This window comes from Linepithema humile, chromosome 6 (genome assembly GCF_040581485.1).
Source record: "Linepithema humile isolate Giens D197 chromosome 6, Lhum_UNIL_v1.0, whole genome shotgun sequence".
In the NCBI taxonomy this organism is placed as follows: Eukaryota; Metazoa; Arthropoda; class Insecta; order Hymenoptera; family Formicidae; genus Linepithema; species Linepithema humile.
In genome coordinates, this window is record NC_090133.1 from 21,239,126 (window position 1) to 21,255,510 (window position 16,385).

The 16,385-nt window shown below is 30.0% G+C and overlaps 1 protein-coding gene across 3 annotated transcripts in view; it reads left to right on the top strand.

Annotated features, from left to right (window-relative positions):
- Positions 1 to 16,385, top strand: part of LOC105671836 (scavenger receptor class B member 1) — a 40,149-nt gene that overhangs the window by 20,155 nt on the left and 3,609 nt on the right. For 2 of the 3 annotated variants that reach the window (XM_012366318.2, XM_012366317.2), the window contains 6 exons: positions 5,588 to 5,843; positions 7,072 to 7,213; positions 12,899 to 13,099; positions 13,498 to 13,722; positions 14,212 to 14,374; positions 16,054 to 16,298. In XM_012366318.2, the coding sequence (XP_012221741.2) occupies positions 5,588 to 5,843; positions 7,072 to 7,213; positions 12,899 to 13,099; positions 13,498 to 13,722; positions 14,212 to 14,374; positions 16,054 to 16,298 (1,232 nt within the window). Of the gene's footprint in view, positions 1 to 4,693; positions 5,104 to 5,587; positions 5,844 to 7,071; positions 7,214 to 12,898; positions 13,100 to 13,497; positions 13,723 to 14,211; positions 14,375 to 16,053; positions 16,299 to 16,385 lie in introns of those variants that run through there. The other variant, XM_067356987.1, reaches the window with a different exon arrangement.

Below are 16,385 nucleotides of genomic sequence, written 5' to 3' on the forward strand. Positions count from 1 at the left end.
ACATGTGACGTGTCTACTAGATGATATGTCATTTCCAATGCGGAAATAAAAACTCTGATGAATACAAAGTCGATCTATTCTCGATGAAATTATCATTAAATGGCACTTTTTCTCATCATTTCTTAACTTCTAATAATAAATATATTAAAAATATTAAATTATAAAATTAAATAAATTAAAAAAATACACGTGCTTCAAGTTTTCGTATGATTCAGATGTATATCTTTTGAATATAGATATATGTTTTTAGATATACGTCTTTAGATTTAAGTCTTTAAGTTTTCGCTAAGAAAGTATCAATTTTAAATTGATTTTGATGTATGTATGTACGTTTTTACAGGATAACACTTGTAAAATTCAGCAAGCTGTTTTAAAACTATTTTGTACAAGGACAGCTATTGCAGAACGCGCAAAAACTATTTTCAATGACATACACTTATAAAATGCGTAGAATGTAAATCCCTTATTCGATCTGAACATTATATGACACATTCATCACTACCTATAATTATTGCGCACAACTCTCAGAAAAGTGATGGATACACATTGTATGACGTACGAATGCGTATTAAATGTATACTGGAATATTCCTCACACGTATGATGGCATTGAAAACCTAAATCCAAACGAGAAAAATGCAACTTTGATTGAAGAACCGGTTTGCCGCAAAGCAAAAAGACAAAATTGATCGACGGAAATATCCAGAATGTTACTGCGTAGCGTCCAATGTTGAATTTATTTATCGTACACCTCAAAACCAGTTCAATAATTGTCTATTTTATTTTAAATTTTTTTTTCACACACTTTGTTTCGATGATTGCGTATTTTTAAAGCTATGCAGTTAGTCGGCAGCTCAATTGTCTTATGACTTTAATAAGATCGCATTTTGTAAAACAGAAAGCAGTTAATTATAAAAAAAAGAAAACATCTGTTATTGAACAAAAGTAATTAAATAAATAAGTGCTTTAATGTTTGATTGTAAAGTAAAATTATAATTTAGAAATTAAAGACAATGCAAAAAGCAAAATAATATGACTAAAATTGTATTATTCAGAATAATTTAAATATGACATTTAATATAAAATACAAAAGCAAATTTTTTACATATATTGTATTCAAAATTGAACTCACATTATAATTATATAGTCTCCAATCTTTGCTTTGCAAAAAGAACGAAAATTGTTTTGCGAAAGTAAGATAAAATGCTACAAAAGGGGAAAGCATGAAAAGATCGCCTACGACGACAGCCGTTACAAAAGTACGCACAAGAAACGCAGATACATTAGTAGTCACTAACAAAGTGTCGAAAATGGTATTTCAGGAACGACGAAGAGCTGTACTCTTAAAAGAGTTACCGAGTAGCCAGTTATGCAAACGGTACTCTTGCGCGGTAATGCCACCTTTTGTGGATTTACGCAATGCCCGTCGTAGATAAAGAATGCCGACAAGAATGCGATCGCGTACAAAACGCGCCCGATGACGATGATTGTCAAGCGATAAAAGAGTGCGAGATAAGTGAAACGCCGCTGGACCAGCATGTTACATGTTGAAGCAGCACTTTACCGCAAACCGCGTAGATAAAATCAAGCGGTAGTAAAATCTGACGGCGACGACTAACTTCGCGTATTATCAAATTGATTTTTATTGCAAATGGTAGGACGTGAGGCAATAACGGGCTAAAGTGCACGAGAGAAACTCACTTTCTTAGATTATATTTAGTAGCTTGCGAAAATCTTGAACATAGATAAACTATCAGTGAACTCTAGTGCGCAAAATTTAAATATTTTTACAAAATAATAGAAATTAATTAAGTACGTTGTTAATTAATGGATTTATATATACTCACTTTCAATTATATACAAGCTCTCATTTTGAACTTAATATGCATTCATAGATAATGGAATTAATAGTCGTTAATTTAGTAAGCAGAAATTATTGACATTTTACTTGTTGACTTCTCGTCTCTTTCTTAAATCCTATATCTTATATTTAAATTTACAAACTGTAACGTTATCATCTTAAAAAATTAATAAAAATTGGTTGGACTGATACGAGCGTCATGTCTCGCGCATAAATAGCTCTAATTGCTGTGCGCGTCTGCTAAGTGTAAAACAATGTAGAATACAGGAACGCGACACAGCTATGCGCTTTCTATTTGATCGTGCATTTGCAGTCTCGTCTCGATTACGGCTCGATGCCGGAAAATTATTACGACACAGCTGCATGTTAACGGCGATCTTGCAATAGGCGAGAGCAAAACACGGTCTTTCTATGTCTAGGCAACTACGAGATAGCATTACATCTGCGCGGACATATAGACATTTACTTAACGTCCACTGGTTTTTGCCTTTAATCATTATTTTAACGTAATCAGTACTTTGTACAGAGTTTATCAACTTTATACGAGCACATAAACCTGACAATAAATCTTTCTTCTAATTATGCTTTTGCAATATACATATATCGACAGGTTTCTTTAACGTGATTTAATGATATTAATTAAATAATTTACTATTTATGTAAAATTAAAAACTGTTCGCCAAAATGTAAACCGCGTGTTAATTTCCTGTCGAAGAGGAATTATTCAAATTTGTACACAAAAATTTTGTAATTGTTACACATTTTGCATATATTGCAAATTTTAAATGCAAAATTTACATTTATGAGCAACGTACCAGAGTAAGTCAGAAATTATCCGCAATTTTTTCAAGTAAAACATTATTCGGATATTGCGGATAATTTTTGACTTACCCTAGTACATTGCTCGTAAATGTAAAGTCATGTATTTAAAATTTGCAATACATGCAAAATGTGTAATAATCACAAAATTTTTATGTACTGCACAAATGTGAGTAATTGACAGGAAATTAACATTCTAATATATATTTCTTTCAGTTTTATAATATTAAAAATTTTTAAGTACAAACTTTAAAATTTAGCTAAATAAAAAATCATTAAGGTATAAAAATATAAATATATAAATATCATCCGCGTTGATGTAGCGCGGATTGATATTCTGATTCAAGCTTATATGATTCCGATAAAAACAAAAATATTTCTTATTTACAATCTATGAAACTTTATTCAAATGAATGGCGCTATGAATGATACATGTGGGCGCGGTAAGATAATCTGATTTTTCAAGATATTGATATGTACTTCAAAGTGATGTGTGACCTTCGCACGAGCGTGCAAGTTCGAGATTAAATCTCTCCTATTATTTCCACAATACACAACATGACTCTAATATGATTTATAGAATGATTATTTAATGACTACGGCATGATCGCTATAAGAATGCACATCGCGTGATAAAAAAAAAAGGATAACACTCTTAGCGCCGCAATATGCGTTCAATTATCATTAAGAGTCATTCACGCTAATAAAGTGCAAAAAGATGCTTAGATGCGACAATGTGTTTCTCACTACTTATAGTAACTGCAATCGCTTTTGTAATTATAATCGCGGATGTTAACAATTTTTAATCTTTATCTCTTATGTCTATACACGTATCTTTACTACATCATAAGTCGGTGCTATAATATGTCAATAAAACATAGAGATATTACGCGTGAAGCACCCCGCACATCAACCGGCACAGATGTGATTTATCGGCCACAAAGTCTTTAACACGGAAATTCGATTACTCACTTCGAACACACATTCCTCGGCTATTTCGTTGGCATGCGTATGATTAAAGAAATAATATAATCGAACGTTCCATAAAAGAACTACAAATATTTGCGTTAAGAGAAACAAAATCAATCTAAATTTGCGAAAAATTGATGCGCTTATAAAAAAACTTAAAAGAACAGGAAGTAAAAGAGCTACATGCATTTTGTGAAAAAAACCTATTAATCTTCCGCATAATGTTTAAAACAAGAAGTCGTGTAAAGAAACAAGCTACATATATTAAACCCATATGACAATGTCTGCATATTAAAAGACGAATTATTCATACAAGAGATCAGATGTGACATTTCGTTCTCCCTGAAAATAACGGAAATGGAATACACATTCGTTTATAATCTCAGAGACCCAAGGTCTTTCCTTATGTCATATTCCTATATCTGTTTAAAATGTAACATAATAATACGCAAATTTGTCATGTGCCTGGCGGCTAGTGATAAATTTTAATACTTCAAGGATTTGCGTAGTACGCTTTTGTACATACAATAGACGCGCATATATCAGACAAGATCTGAATAATTAAAAATCACTGAAAAATATTCATTTAAATTCACTGAATCTAGATACTATTTCAAAGATCAGATATCTTAAAAAATAAAAAATTCTTACAAAAATATATTTTTACAGAACCAAATTAAATTAAGAAATATTAAACCATTTACTTTATTTTTATGTTTGTTTATGTTTATTAGATTGCAAAACATTATTCATAAAAGAGCAGAAATTATTGGATTCAAATAAATTATTTTATATACTATATTTTGGATATTTAAAATGTATATTAAAATAAAAGAAAAGAGTATAATAAGAATGACCTAAAAATTTAAAGTTCTATCAATCAAAAAAATTGAAAAATACAAAATTTGTAGACAAATCAAAGAATTTTATTCATAAATTATTCATATTTCTAAAGCTTATTCATATTTCTATATGCATACTACATTCATACATAAATAAGTAATTTTTACATCAATTAATATCGATTGCTATATTAATGAGTAAAGTGATAATTATTGATTTTTTTTATGCTATTATACGAAGTAGCTAAGTAAAAAGATCTCAGTTTCAAAGCACGTGCCTGCTTAATTTATCGAGTAAACAACTGAGCATTGTTCCTTATTCTCGGAGCAAAAAGTTACGGAATCGCGCAACAGACGATTGAGAGATTATTGCTATTTACTTCACTGACCCTCATTATTATTCTAACCGCACTAATGCCCACTGCAAAAGTCGCAATGCAGCGCGCCTCATCGATCAAAGAAGAGCAGAGAATTTCTCGGCGAGCACAAATTGTGCAATTTCAAGAGACCTGTGAAAGTTGCTTTAACGTTCGTGTAATCGTTGTTTATCCGTGACCAAAGTTGCTGAGGTCGAAAGCCGTAAATTTGTAAACACAATAAGACAAAAAGAAAAGTGCGTTAAATAACAGTTCTATGTTAACGAACCTGGCAAATAAAGTTTTAGTATCCTAATCTATTAAAGTCAACTGAATTGATAGTGTTACTTTTTACATAGGAGAATATCTTTTTTATTCTTCTAAGATGTAAAAGTGATGAAACTTTTTACAATTAAAAAAGGAAATCTTGAATGATAGTAAAGATTAATGATACAAAGACACGAATATTGATTATCTTGAAATTGTTATACAGTAAATCGTGTCATTACATATGTATGATAATTTCAAAAAAATAAAAACAGTTGAATTAAGTATACACGGAGAGGCGATATGAGAAATAATCATAGAAGCAGCGTTGTGAACCACCGTTAGAACGGTGGTTGATTAGAGGTATTTTCACTGCCACGAGATACACTAAATTTTTTTATTCGTGCTTTTGCTATAATTTCAGCATATCCTCAACAATCCTCAATTTAACATCCTCGCCCATTTTGCCCGCAGATACCTTCAGGTTAATGATTCTGGGCTTGCTCAGTCTCGCATCTGGTTGCTTCCTACTACTATACCGACCCTACGAATTGCTCTTTAATTGGAAGTCAACATTCGGCGACGGTGGCGAGATTTTCGAGATGTGGCGGACACCTGAAGTTGATCTCTATCTGAAGGTCTACCTGTTTAACGTGACAAATCGTGACGAGTATTTAGATGGCCGAGACAGCAAGCTGCGATTCCAAGAAACTGGTCCTTACGTATATAAGTAAGTAAAATAATAATTCGATTTTGTAATAATAATTTTGTTTTTGTTCTCTTTTTTTAGAAACAGATATAAATCACTTTTTCATTAAATAATTTAAACGTATACGCGTATTTTTCAATTGCGATCCAAACACGCGGTCTTTTTGTGATACCAGTATGCGATTGCATTTATTTTTCTCTTTTATTTCCCGAAACTCTCAATAAAATAAATTTACAAATTGGAGATATTCTTGTTTTATTCCTTGTTTTATTTACATAAGTATTATGATTCAAGTAACCTTTCGAAGAAATGCATTTGATTACGCATCGTTGGTATTTCATAAAACTTGATTAAAACGGATGTAAAAAACGAATCGACCAACTAATCGATCAACTAATGCTGGAAAATCCCAGCAAAGTTGGAATTATGCGTTCAGAAAAAGAGCGGAAAGCTGAGGTTGCTTAACTATTAATTCAAGAGAGCGTGTGAAGGAAGTGGTGAACCATCTCGTAAATAATAATTACTAAGTTGACGTGAGATCTAGTTTGTGTGACTGTACGCTTGACCTTCCGAGATATAACCGTTGTCGTAGTAGTTTCATTGCGTACTACTTTTCTTTTTTACGACATTCAACCGATATAAATTTGCATTATATTCTATTGCACCTATGCAATCATTATGCTTAAAGAATCGTTCTCGAAAATTCTGCAAGTTGCTATTTATTTATCAGTCAGCAATCTTTGAACTGAATTTTGCTACGCACGCTTGTTGAAAATTAACAATAAAGAAATAAAAAAAAGATGATAGTGAAATTACACTAATATTGATTGAGAAGTAGCTAAACAGTAGGAAAAATATAAACCGGTAATACTTTAAAAGAATAAAATTTAGAATATTTTAGAATATTTAATAATTAAAATTACTCTACTTGTACATTAAAATTAATTAATCACATTCTTGCAAAATTATTTTCCGATAATATTATATTGTAAGTTAATAATCAATCATATTTCTTCAATAATTAATATAAATAATAATGTGTGTGTGCAGCATTCAAATGCAATCCTTTTTTTCTATCTTCAAATGTCTTTTATCGATCACATAATTTTAATAAAAATTTGTTTGCACATGTTCGATCGCTTGTGTAAAAAATCTTGTGTTATGACAAATAAAAGATGTGTGTGCAAAATAAAGACGTGCTAAATACGCGACTGATGCTAATATTATTGCATAATACATTTCATTTCAGAGAAACGTTCCAACATGCGAATGTAGTTTTCAATGACAATGGTACGTTATCGGCGGTACCGATTCATCCACTAACGTACATTCCGGAATTGAGCAACGGCACAGAAGAGGATCTTTTGATATTGCCGAACATCGCGCTACTCGTAAGTATAATATCATTTTTTTTTTATCGTAAATGGCGCAGCAAGATCTCGCATAAAAATTATCAAGTGAATAAATGAAAAAATTAATATATCGTGCACATTTGATCTGATCAATGAGCACGTTCGAGTGTAAGCAATTAGTCGAAGAACGTGCCAATTCTGTTAAAAACGAAAAATTCGAAGCAGGAACGATTTCTATTTAAAAAAAAATCTAATCAGCGATTTTATCAACAATTTCTGCACATTTCACTTGATTAATTGAAAAGTGATATCAATTTGATGTCAAAATTAATGATATTATTTTTTTGCTAATTCTGGAATATCCAATACAAATAAACTATTAAATTCTATTTCATAGAGATATTTTATAATAAGCTTTAGAATTCTCTGAACTTTTAGATTAAATAAAACATGAAAACCATGAGTATGATGTGTGTTATAATTTCAAATAGAATATAGGCCGCAATTAATAAATGCTTATTGCACTATAAGTTAAGGAAGGCTTAAATGAAATTTTTTACATGCTTATTCGAGGAAGAGATTCGACGAATTTGGAAGAAACGTTTAATTATCAAGAACAGTATAATTGAACAAAGGCCATGCCTTATGTATTATTTGTGACACGTTCGACACGTCTGACTCAATGTGTAAGATTACCGAAAATTTATCAAATGTATAATGTAATACGATACCGTGCATATGACGTGTATATAACGCACAAATCGAAACGTGATGATTATGACAATGTGTAAAAGAAAAACTTCAATTAATCGATACATCAATCAAACACATCGATCATAATTTCGGCAATAGAAAAAACTCAAACATAAAAATATTTCATGCATAAATAATAACTAACAATACCATAACTCACATATAAAAATCGCGCGATTAGATATGTAGGAATAAATATTTTCCTAGAAACCGACAAAAACGCAATAATTTATCCGTGCAAGAATTCTTAAATCAAAAATTTTGTTGAGGCATAATAATTTTAATACCAAAGAAATATTCCAATACTCATACCAGTAGACCTTTCTAAATATTTGTTAAATATTGAAATATATCCAAATTTTTATGTTTATATTTTATGGTACGTAAGAACTGTAATATTTTACATTTATAAACTTAATAATTTACAAAAATAATTTACTTTTATATTGCTTGTAATTTTAATGTTAATCGTTAACATATTGAATTTAGTAAAATCTTTAATCACATACAATGTTATGATAACAAAAAATTAACAGATATATTCTAAAAAATGGTGCTCCGAAAAATTTAATTCAGAAACATTTCAACTGTAATATGTGAGAAGTACGAATCTTAATCATCAGCTTACTACATCTGTAACGACTATCTGCACTAGCTAATCTCGAGTTATTGCTAATCGACACTGATGCAACCGAAATTCATTGCAGTTTCAAACTTCTTCAACATTTCTAATAGTATTTTATTTATCCAATACGATCTAGCGCATCGTAAATTTCAACAGCAAACCATTAATTACAACTGACTCCACAAAGTCTTTCTCAGGGATTTCAATCTTGGCGAGATTCAAGAATCTTTATTATGCGCGACACATTCCGTTCTTGTGTAATACGCGCTGCGTTTTCTCAAATATGCATACTTTTGCAAGTGACCGATAATTTATCAGTCAATTAGGCAACCGTATAATATTTTCTCAAGAAACGCATTCTGTTAAATATTTTATTGTATTGTCTATAAACGTGCAATATAATCCATTGGTTTCACGCGTTTCACGCGTTTATTTCGATTTTTCACTATATTTTCACGATTTTGTAAACTTATTCGCTATTTTATAATATATGATCCTTTCTAATATAATTTTTATAGAAAATAAATAAGCAATCTCTAAAACAGACAGATATAAATCATTATTATTGTAATTTTGATGAAGCGTCACTTTCGCTTATTACATTTATTATTAATTTATCATTTATTAATCATTATATATCAATTTTAAATTAAAATTAAATAACATGTAAGCTGCTTTAAAATAATATTTATTATATTCTTAATCATGTTTAACAAAATATAACTGTTTATGTTATATTTGAGTGGTATTTACTTATACATGAAAACGATCAACTGTAGTTAAAAAAAGAAAAAAAAAACTTGTCGGATATTCCGCGCACCTATTTTATCTCTATATGATGCATAGTTAATAATTTATAGCTAATAAAATAACAAGCAACATTTGATAATTAACATTTATGCATCCTTATTGATTGATAATTTATGTTAGAGATGATCTCTCGGTGCAAAAATTCTAAAAAAATATATTATTTTAAGAATAATATATTCTTCGCGTGTTCTTTAGGTATTATATAATTATAAAATTCAAATCATATATTATGCAAGCGATAAATTCTTGTATCCTATCTTTTATATTTGTCATAATAGTAGATAATCGATAATTAAGTATTCACAGATTTTACAGATCATCATGTAAATTTTTCTAAAATGTGATACTGCATCACCCGAGATATCCAATATCTACGTCATAAGAAACTTCGCGACATGTGGATGCATTCTTAAGAAACGCGGATGTTTTTAGATCGAAAAATCGAGAAGAAGCGAGAAGAGAAGCGTGGTTGATTTGAATAAGACCGGTAATATATCGTTCTTTCAACATTAACTCACTTTTCTTAATTTCCTCATAATTAATTCCATTAAATGTATTTTACCATAAAAACTCGTACATATTTTTCAAGATAATTGCACGTCGAATTCAAGAACAAGAACACATTACGATATCTTTTGAAAGAATTGCATTTCACACGTAACATAACACGTAAACATGCATTAATTTTTTCATTATTTGCATTGTCAAGATTGTCAAAATTATCAATATTAAATAACGTGCTTCTATTGAGATAATAAATAACAAAATAAGAATACTACACATTCCTATCAAATATTTACATGTATAGATCATTAAACAAATGTGGCCGATTACGTGAAACAATTTCATGTAGAATCTTGAAACGTACTCTTGATAATCTCATTAACGTCTGAATAAGACCATTGTACATATAAAGATTAAATAGACGATCATTAAGCTTGCGCTATAATTAAACGGTAATTAGAACCAATTGCGTTAAGACCTAATTCTATGGTATATGATCACATTTGCGCATACAAATGAATACAGGAAACGTGTATCTTGTATTACACGATCGTAAAACTTTTCATAGCATGCAACAGGAAAAATATGCGATCTAATATGTTGCACCTTAAAAACACATTTACACCCATTAGTGGACTATCTTGAGAAATAATTGCTGTTATTGTACAATTATGCAAATTATTATAAATTAATGCAAAAACAACTAAGTGCTTTCCATTCTGCCGACAGCGGTAAACAAATATAGCATCTACATTTAATGATACGTAACACATAAAGAATTTATTTTTAGTTTATATTGTCATGTTTAAACAAATAAATTAACGCGTAATTTTCTTCATACTTTTATAAATATCAAGTAATTAATTTTTTGTACAAAAACAGAGATGCAAATATTATATAAATAAATCATATTATGCATAAAAATTATTAGAACATAGACAGACATTTAAATTAATTTTCGATAATTTATTCAAACGTAATTAGAAGAAATTTTAATATATAAATAGCTAATTAGTAATAATTAGTAATAAACTAATAATAAATTACCGTCTGTTTAGATGCATTATATTATATTCCAGTCATAAATCACGATATTACACGTGGTTATTAAATGTATTGTCAAGTCAAGTATCTTAAAGTGTCATAAACATTTGCTTTTCAATTGAAAAAGAAATAGCTAATTTTTTCTAGAAAAAAATATTCTAATGCGAAACCACTTGACATATAATAATAGTGTGCACTCGTCTTACGCACTAAATAAATCTGCCTTTTACGCCGGCGAGATTGAAGTATTGCGCCTACGAACTACCAGCGTTTAATTTAATTTACTATTCATTCAATGAGAAGTGCAGTGAACTGCGTTTCGCGAAGAATTTGCTTGAGCAATATATACATTCTTTACGGATATACAAATCGTGAAGCCGTCAGTTAAAAGTAATAGATATGCTATAAACGCTCCCTTATCTGTTTATTCGGAAAAGGTCACACGAGAGAAAGCGTTCGTTTACATTCAGCTTTTCTATTGCATGTGGTAGACTGTCAATAGTCGAATTGTATTGATGTTCTTTAAGATTAAAAAAAATAAAAATTGGATAAAACTAACATTAATTATTATCACCTATTAAGATTTATATTTTTCAATAAAAAAAATAGATAATATTAACAAAAAAATTTTTCCACTGAGAATACGTTTATATGTTAATTAATTTATAACTAGGGCGCGGATGTTCGTGCACGATCCCGTGTCGCGCGCAGAGAACCGCTACGTGCGAGTGAGTCGAGTATTCGCTAAGGTAGCATTTCTCGAGAAGACCCGATTATACACATTATACACGATAGATATATTAAATTCAGATGAATTGACAATCGGGTTTTCTCGAGAAATGCTACCTCAGCGAGTACTCGACTCACTCGCACGCAGCGGTTCTCTGCGCGCGACACGGGATCGTGCACGAACATCCGCGCCTTATTTATAACTTATTTAATATATCTTTATTTGTAAATTTTTTTAAATTAAATTTTTAATTTGAAGCATAATAGAAAAGCATAAAGCGTGATGCAATTATCGTAGAACTTTGTAGAAAATAAGACCATTAATTCACTATATCATTATTTATTACATGCTACTTCCGTTATCATTAAAGTCATTGACCATGGCAATCGCGTGAAGAAGAACTTCGAATAATCGAGATGCATTTATTCTTTTTTTTGTGGAAGGCTATTAATAATATTTATAATGCTCCAAATGATAAATAAAATTTGTATTTTCTTATTAAAAAATTAGTGGAAAAATTTATTCTTTGCAAATAAACACACAAAACTTTTTGTGCTTAATATTGTTTAATGTAAAAGTCAATTTGAAGCGCAATAGAAAAGCATAAAGCATGACGCAATTATCGTAGAACTTTGTAAAAAATGAGACCATTAACTCGATATATCATTACTTATTACATGCTACTTCCATTATCATTAAAGTCATTGACCATGGCAACCGCATGAAGAGGAACTTAGAATAATCGAGATGCATTTATCCTTTCTTTTGTTGAAGACTATTAATACGTAGTTCTTAATTCGATAAAGAGCGACATTGTATATTAGAATGATAGGCTGACGATAGACAACATGTTATTGAACCAATAATGCAATATAAAATTTTATGTTGTCTATCTAGTTATGTATGTAATTAATTACTTTTTTTATTATCAAATAATTGACTATTGCATAATGCCGCTTAATTATATACGTATCGATGACCGATAGTACAATAATGATAGTTATCTTCTGATTACCGTTAATTTGTTAACGCGATGATGAGATTAAGAGAAGAATAACGAAATAATTTGTCAACCTTCACATGTCAATGTATAACGCAAACAATGAGTAATAAGAAATATAATTGCATGTTGTTAATGCGATGAGATTATGCGAAAAGATTGTGGGAATCATGTGTTTTAATGAAATAAGTAATGGTTAACTTATCATTCTGGCTTACTTTTACACCAAACAATTACGATTTTTATCTATGATTATAGAGTATCACGAACGTGATGAAAGACGCTTCGTACATAACCAGATGGGGACTTAACATGCTTATCCGTCAAACAAACAGTCATCCTCTAGTTCAAATGACCGCACGTGAGTTCATGTTCGGCTACCAATCAACTCTAGTCACCCTCGGAAATCATCTAATGCCTGCCTGGATTAAATTCGACAAGCTGGGATTAATTGATAGGGTAAGAAACAGTTCAAAAAATAATTTTTTATGTAATCTATAATAATATTGTAATTGTGATAACTAAGTAATTTTTTAATTATATATTCCTGTCTCTAAATTTTTTAAAATATTTATAATAAAATTTTTAATCTAACTTTCACACAAAATACTTTTGCCCAAGTTAGCCTGAATAAAAATTGTTGTATTATTTTTTTATTTTTTTTGTTCAAGTTCTTTTAATTTTATAAGAAAATATATAAAACGTTGATCCAAAACTAACTTATTTATAGCAATTAATTAAAAAATATAATATTTTGGTTATTCTACGTAAATTCATTATCTCTTTCTTATATATAATGTTATTCTAATGATATAAATTTAGCTAATGTAAGATTTTTGATAATTCGCGCTTTGCAGATGTACGATTTCGACGGTGACTTTGAAACTATCTACACGGGAGAGACTGATATTCGACTGTCGGGTTTGATCGACAAGTACAATGGAGATGTGAACCTGCCACAGTGGACTGGTACATGCGCAAATGTGCATGGTGCGAGCGACGGCGTTAAGTTTCCAAGCTACATCAAACCTAACGACACGCTTCTCTTCTTTCGCAAGAGCCTCTGCCGAAGCGAACGAATGGTAATTTCGGTTGTTGCAGTTATCTTGACCAAATGGTTAACGCATCCGCCCATAAGTTTTCTCGTTGAGTCATGCGATTCATGTGCAAATATTCTGTTATTAACTTTTTCACTTTTACAGAATATCCGTAAATTGTTCTTGCATAATTTTTTGCAATTGCATCCTTTTCAATTTAACATTAATGTTTCCTCAACAAAAATTGATATTTTTAAAAAATCAATCCTTGAATTGAAATTTAAATTATTAAAATAAAATCAAGCTTAGTTTCATGAAAAATTTCCTATTTGTTTAAGCAAAAATAAAATTTAATATTATAGAACTTATAAATTTTTTATTGAGAAATTGTGATATTATTTTCTGTATATATATAACATTATAATATGCATACTTGTTTGTCGTTTCAAAATTCAGAGATTAAAAATGTCGCTTTTTTTAACAAAGATATATATATATATATTTCTTAATATGTATATAATATTCTTTTTAAAGATACGAACTGGAGAGAAAGTGATAAAAGGCCTATACACGTACCAGTATACGTTTATGGAAAATGAATTAGACAACGGGGCAATCAATCCAGAGAATAAATGCTTCTGTCGTCGCGGTTTTTGTCTGAAACCTGGCTTAATCGACGTGACCGATTGTTATTATGGTAAGATATTCATGCTAATTAATATACTCAACAAACAACGGATTATACCTATGTAATAAGGATAGTAATTATTGGAAGATATTAATATAGTATATATGCTGCAATTCAAAATGATATATTTTTGTGAAAAAATCAGTATATTTAATTGTTTGAAACCTAGTGCTATCACTTTTGATTTGTTTAATTTACTACACATAAAATACTTTCCAATTTCTGCCATCAAATGCATGTCACTTCTATAGAAATAAGCTTTTCGATCTGCATCGCAAAACTTCATATTGCATGTTACTCGTTGCTGCTATCCGGCTTTTCTAGGTTGAAATCGTGTTGCAAGATTACGATTGCTTTAGTCATGTTGCAAGAAAAATCAGTGTCAATTCGAGACGCGTGTAGATAAAAAATAGCAATTGCATCTAAATAGCCCGTAAATCGATTGGCGATTATTTATTCACGCCTAGAGTCATTTGTTACCGCGAAGAAATTCGGAACGCTCACCGTGCATCTTTTGGATTAACGCAATGCGACAATGCGATTTCGCCAACTCGGTACAACATGCACTTGCAACCGATAAAACGCAACAAGCTTAATCGTGCATTAAAGACATGCCGGACACATTTATGATAATAATAATACTATGTCACATCGACTTACGTCATAATAACCAAGAACTGTTGTTGACAGTGAGTAATGAGCAACAGGGAACATTTTATTCATCGCGAACATTACATCAACATTTCGCGCCTCGCGTTATAATCTGGTGATTTTATCGTCGCAAAATTCCTCTATTTTTATTGCCTACTGATTCAAAATTAATGACAAAAATCAGTTTCGAAATTATACATATACAATGAAAAGTAAAGAAGAAGAATTATAAGATAATTATATTGACACGTTTACTATTCGAGAACATAGACTTTATGTTATATGTTAACATTTCATAATTATTACTTTCATTTTCAATTTACATAGAAATAATATAAGTTCTATTCTGAAGCACATGTGGGTCAGCGAATAGAGAATGTTATGTGAATGTTTATGGTAATGTAAGAGCTGCTAATTTATATATTATGTGTCATAAATTTCAATCCTATCTACCTTCAGTTTTATCTATTAGTTAGAAATGTTTACATTTTATAATATGGTATAATATGGTATAATATGATTTTATAATATGGTATAATTAATATAGCAGGAATATAATAAAAAAAATAAATAAAAGCATGCGTGCAAGAATCAGCGAATAACATATTCGACTAGTACATTCAAGAAAATCTATGAATAATAAATATATTGCTATATTTAAATAAATTTATTATTATGTAAATAATTTTTTAACATGTGTGAATATATTTATTGAAAAATATTTATTATTCATATATTGAGTAATTTGTCTAATATTCCTTTTTATTTATTAATCCATTAATATCACATACGATTTCCAGAGATTTTAAATCTTAGATCTTGATAAAAATTAATTTTTAAAATCTATCTGTAACAAGTAAGAAATTCATAGAGATTAAAATATTAGAAGAAGAAAGTTAGAAAGAAATAAATCGTGTGAGGGATAATATATTCCTAATCTATCGGAACATTCTTCTCAAATTAGACCTGTCAAGTAGAATAAAAAATATGTTCACATTGAAATGATACTATAAATAGATTTCTCTCATATCTTGCAGGATTTCCGATCGCTTTATCGTACCCGCACTTTTACAAAGCTGATCCGTCACTGTTAGAAGCTGTCGAAGGACTAGAACCTAAGAAAGAGCTACATGAATCCTACTTCTTCATTCAACCAAAATCCGGAGCGCCAGTAGATCTGGCATTCAGATTCCAGATCAACATGGCTCTGCAAAATATCGGACACTTGGCCAGAGTGGAAAAATTCGACGATTTAACGCTTCCGCTGCTATGGTTCGAAATTGTATGTATTGCAAATATCAATACATTTAAAGTAGAACTTCAATATATTCTTCTAAAAACATCTTGGAATATATAGAAACCGAAACTG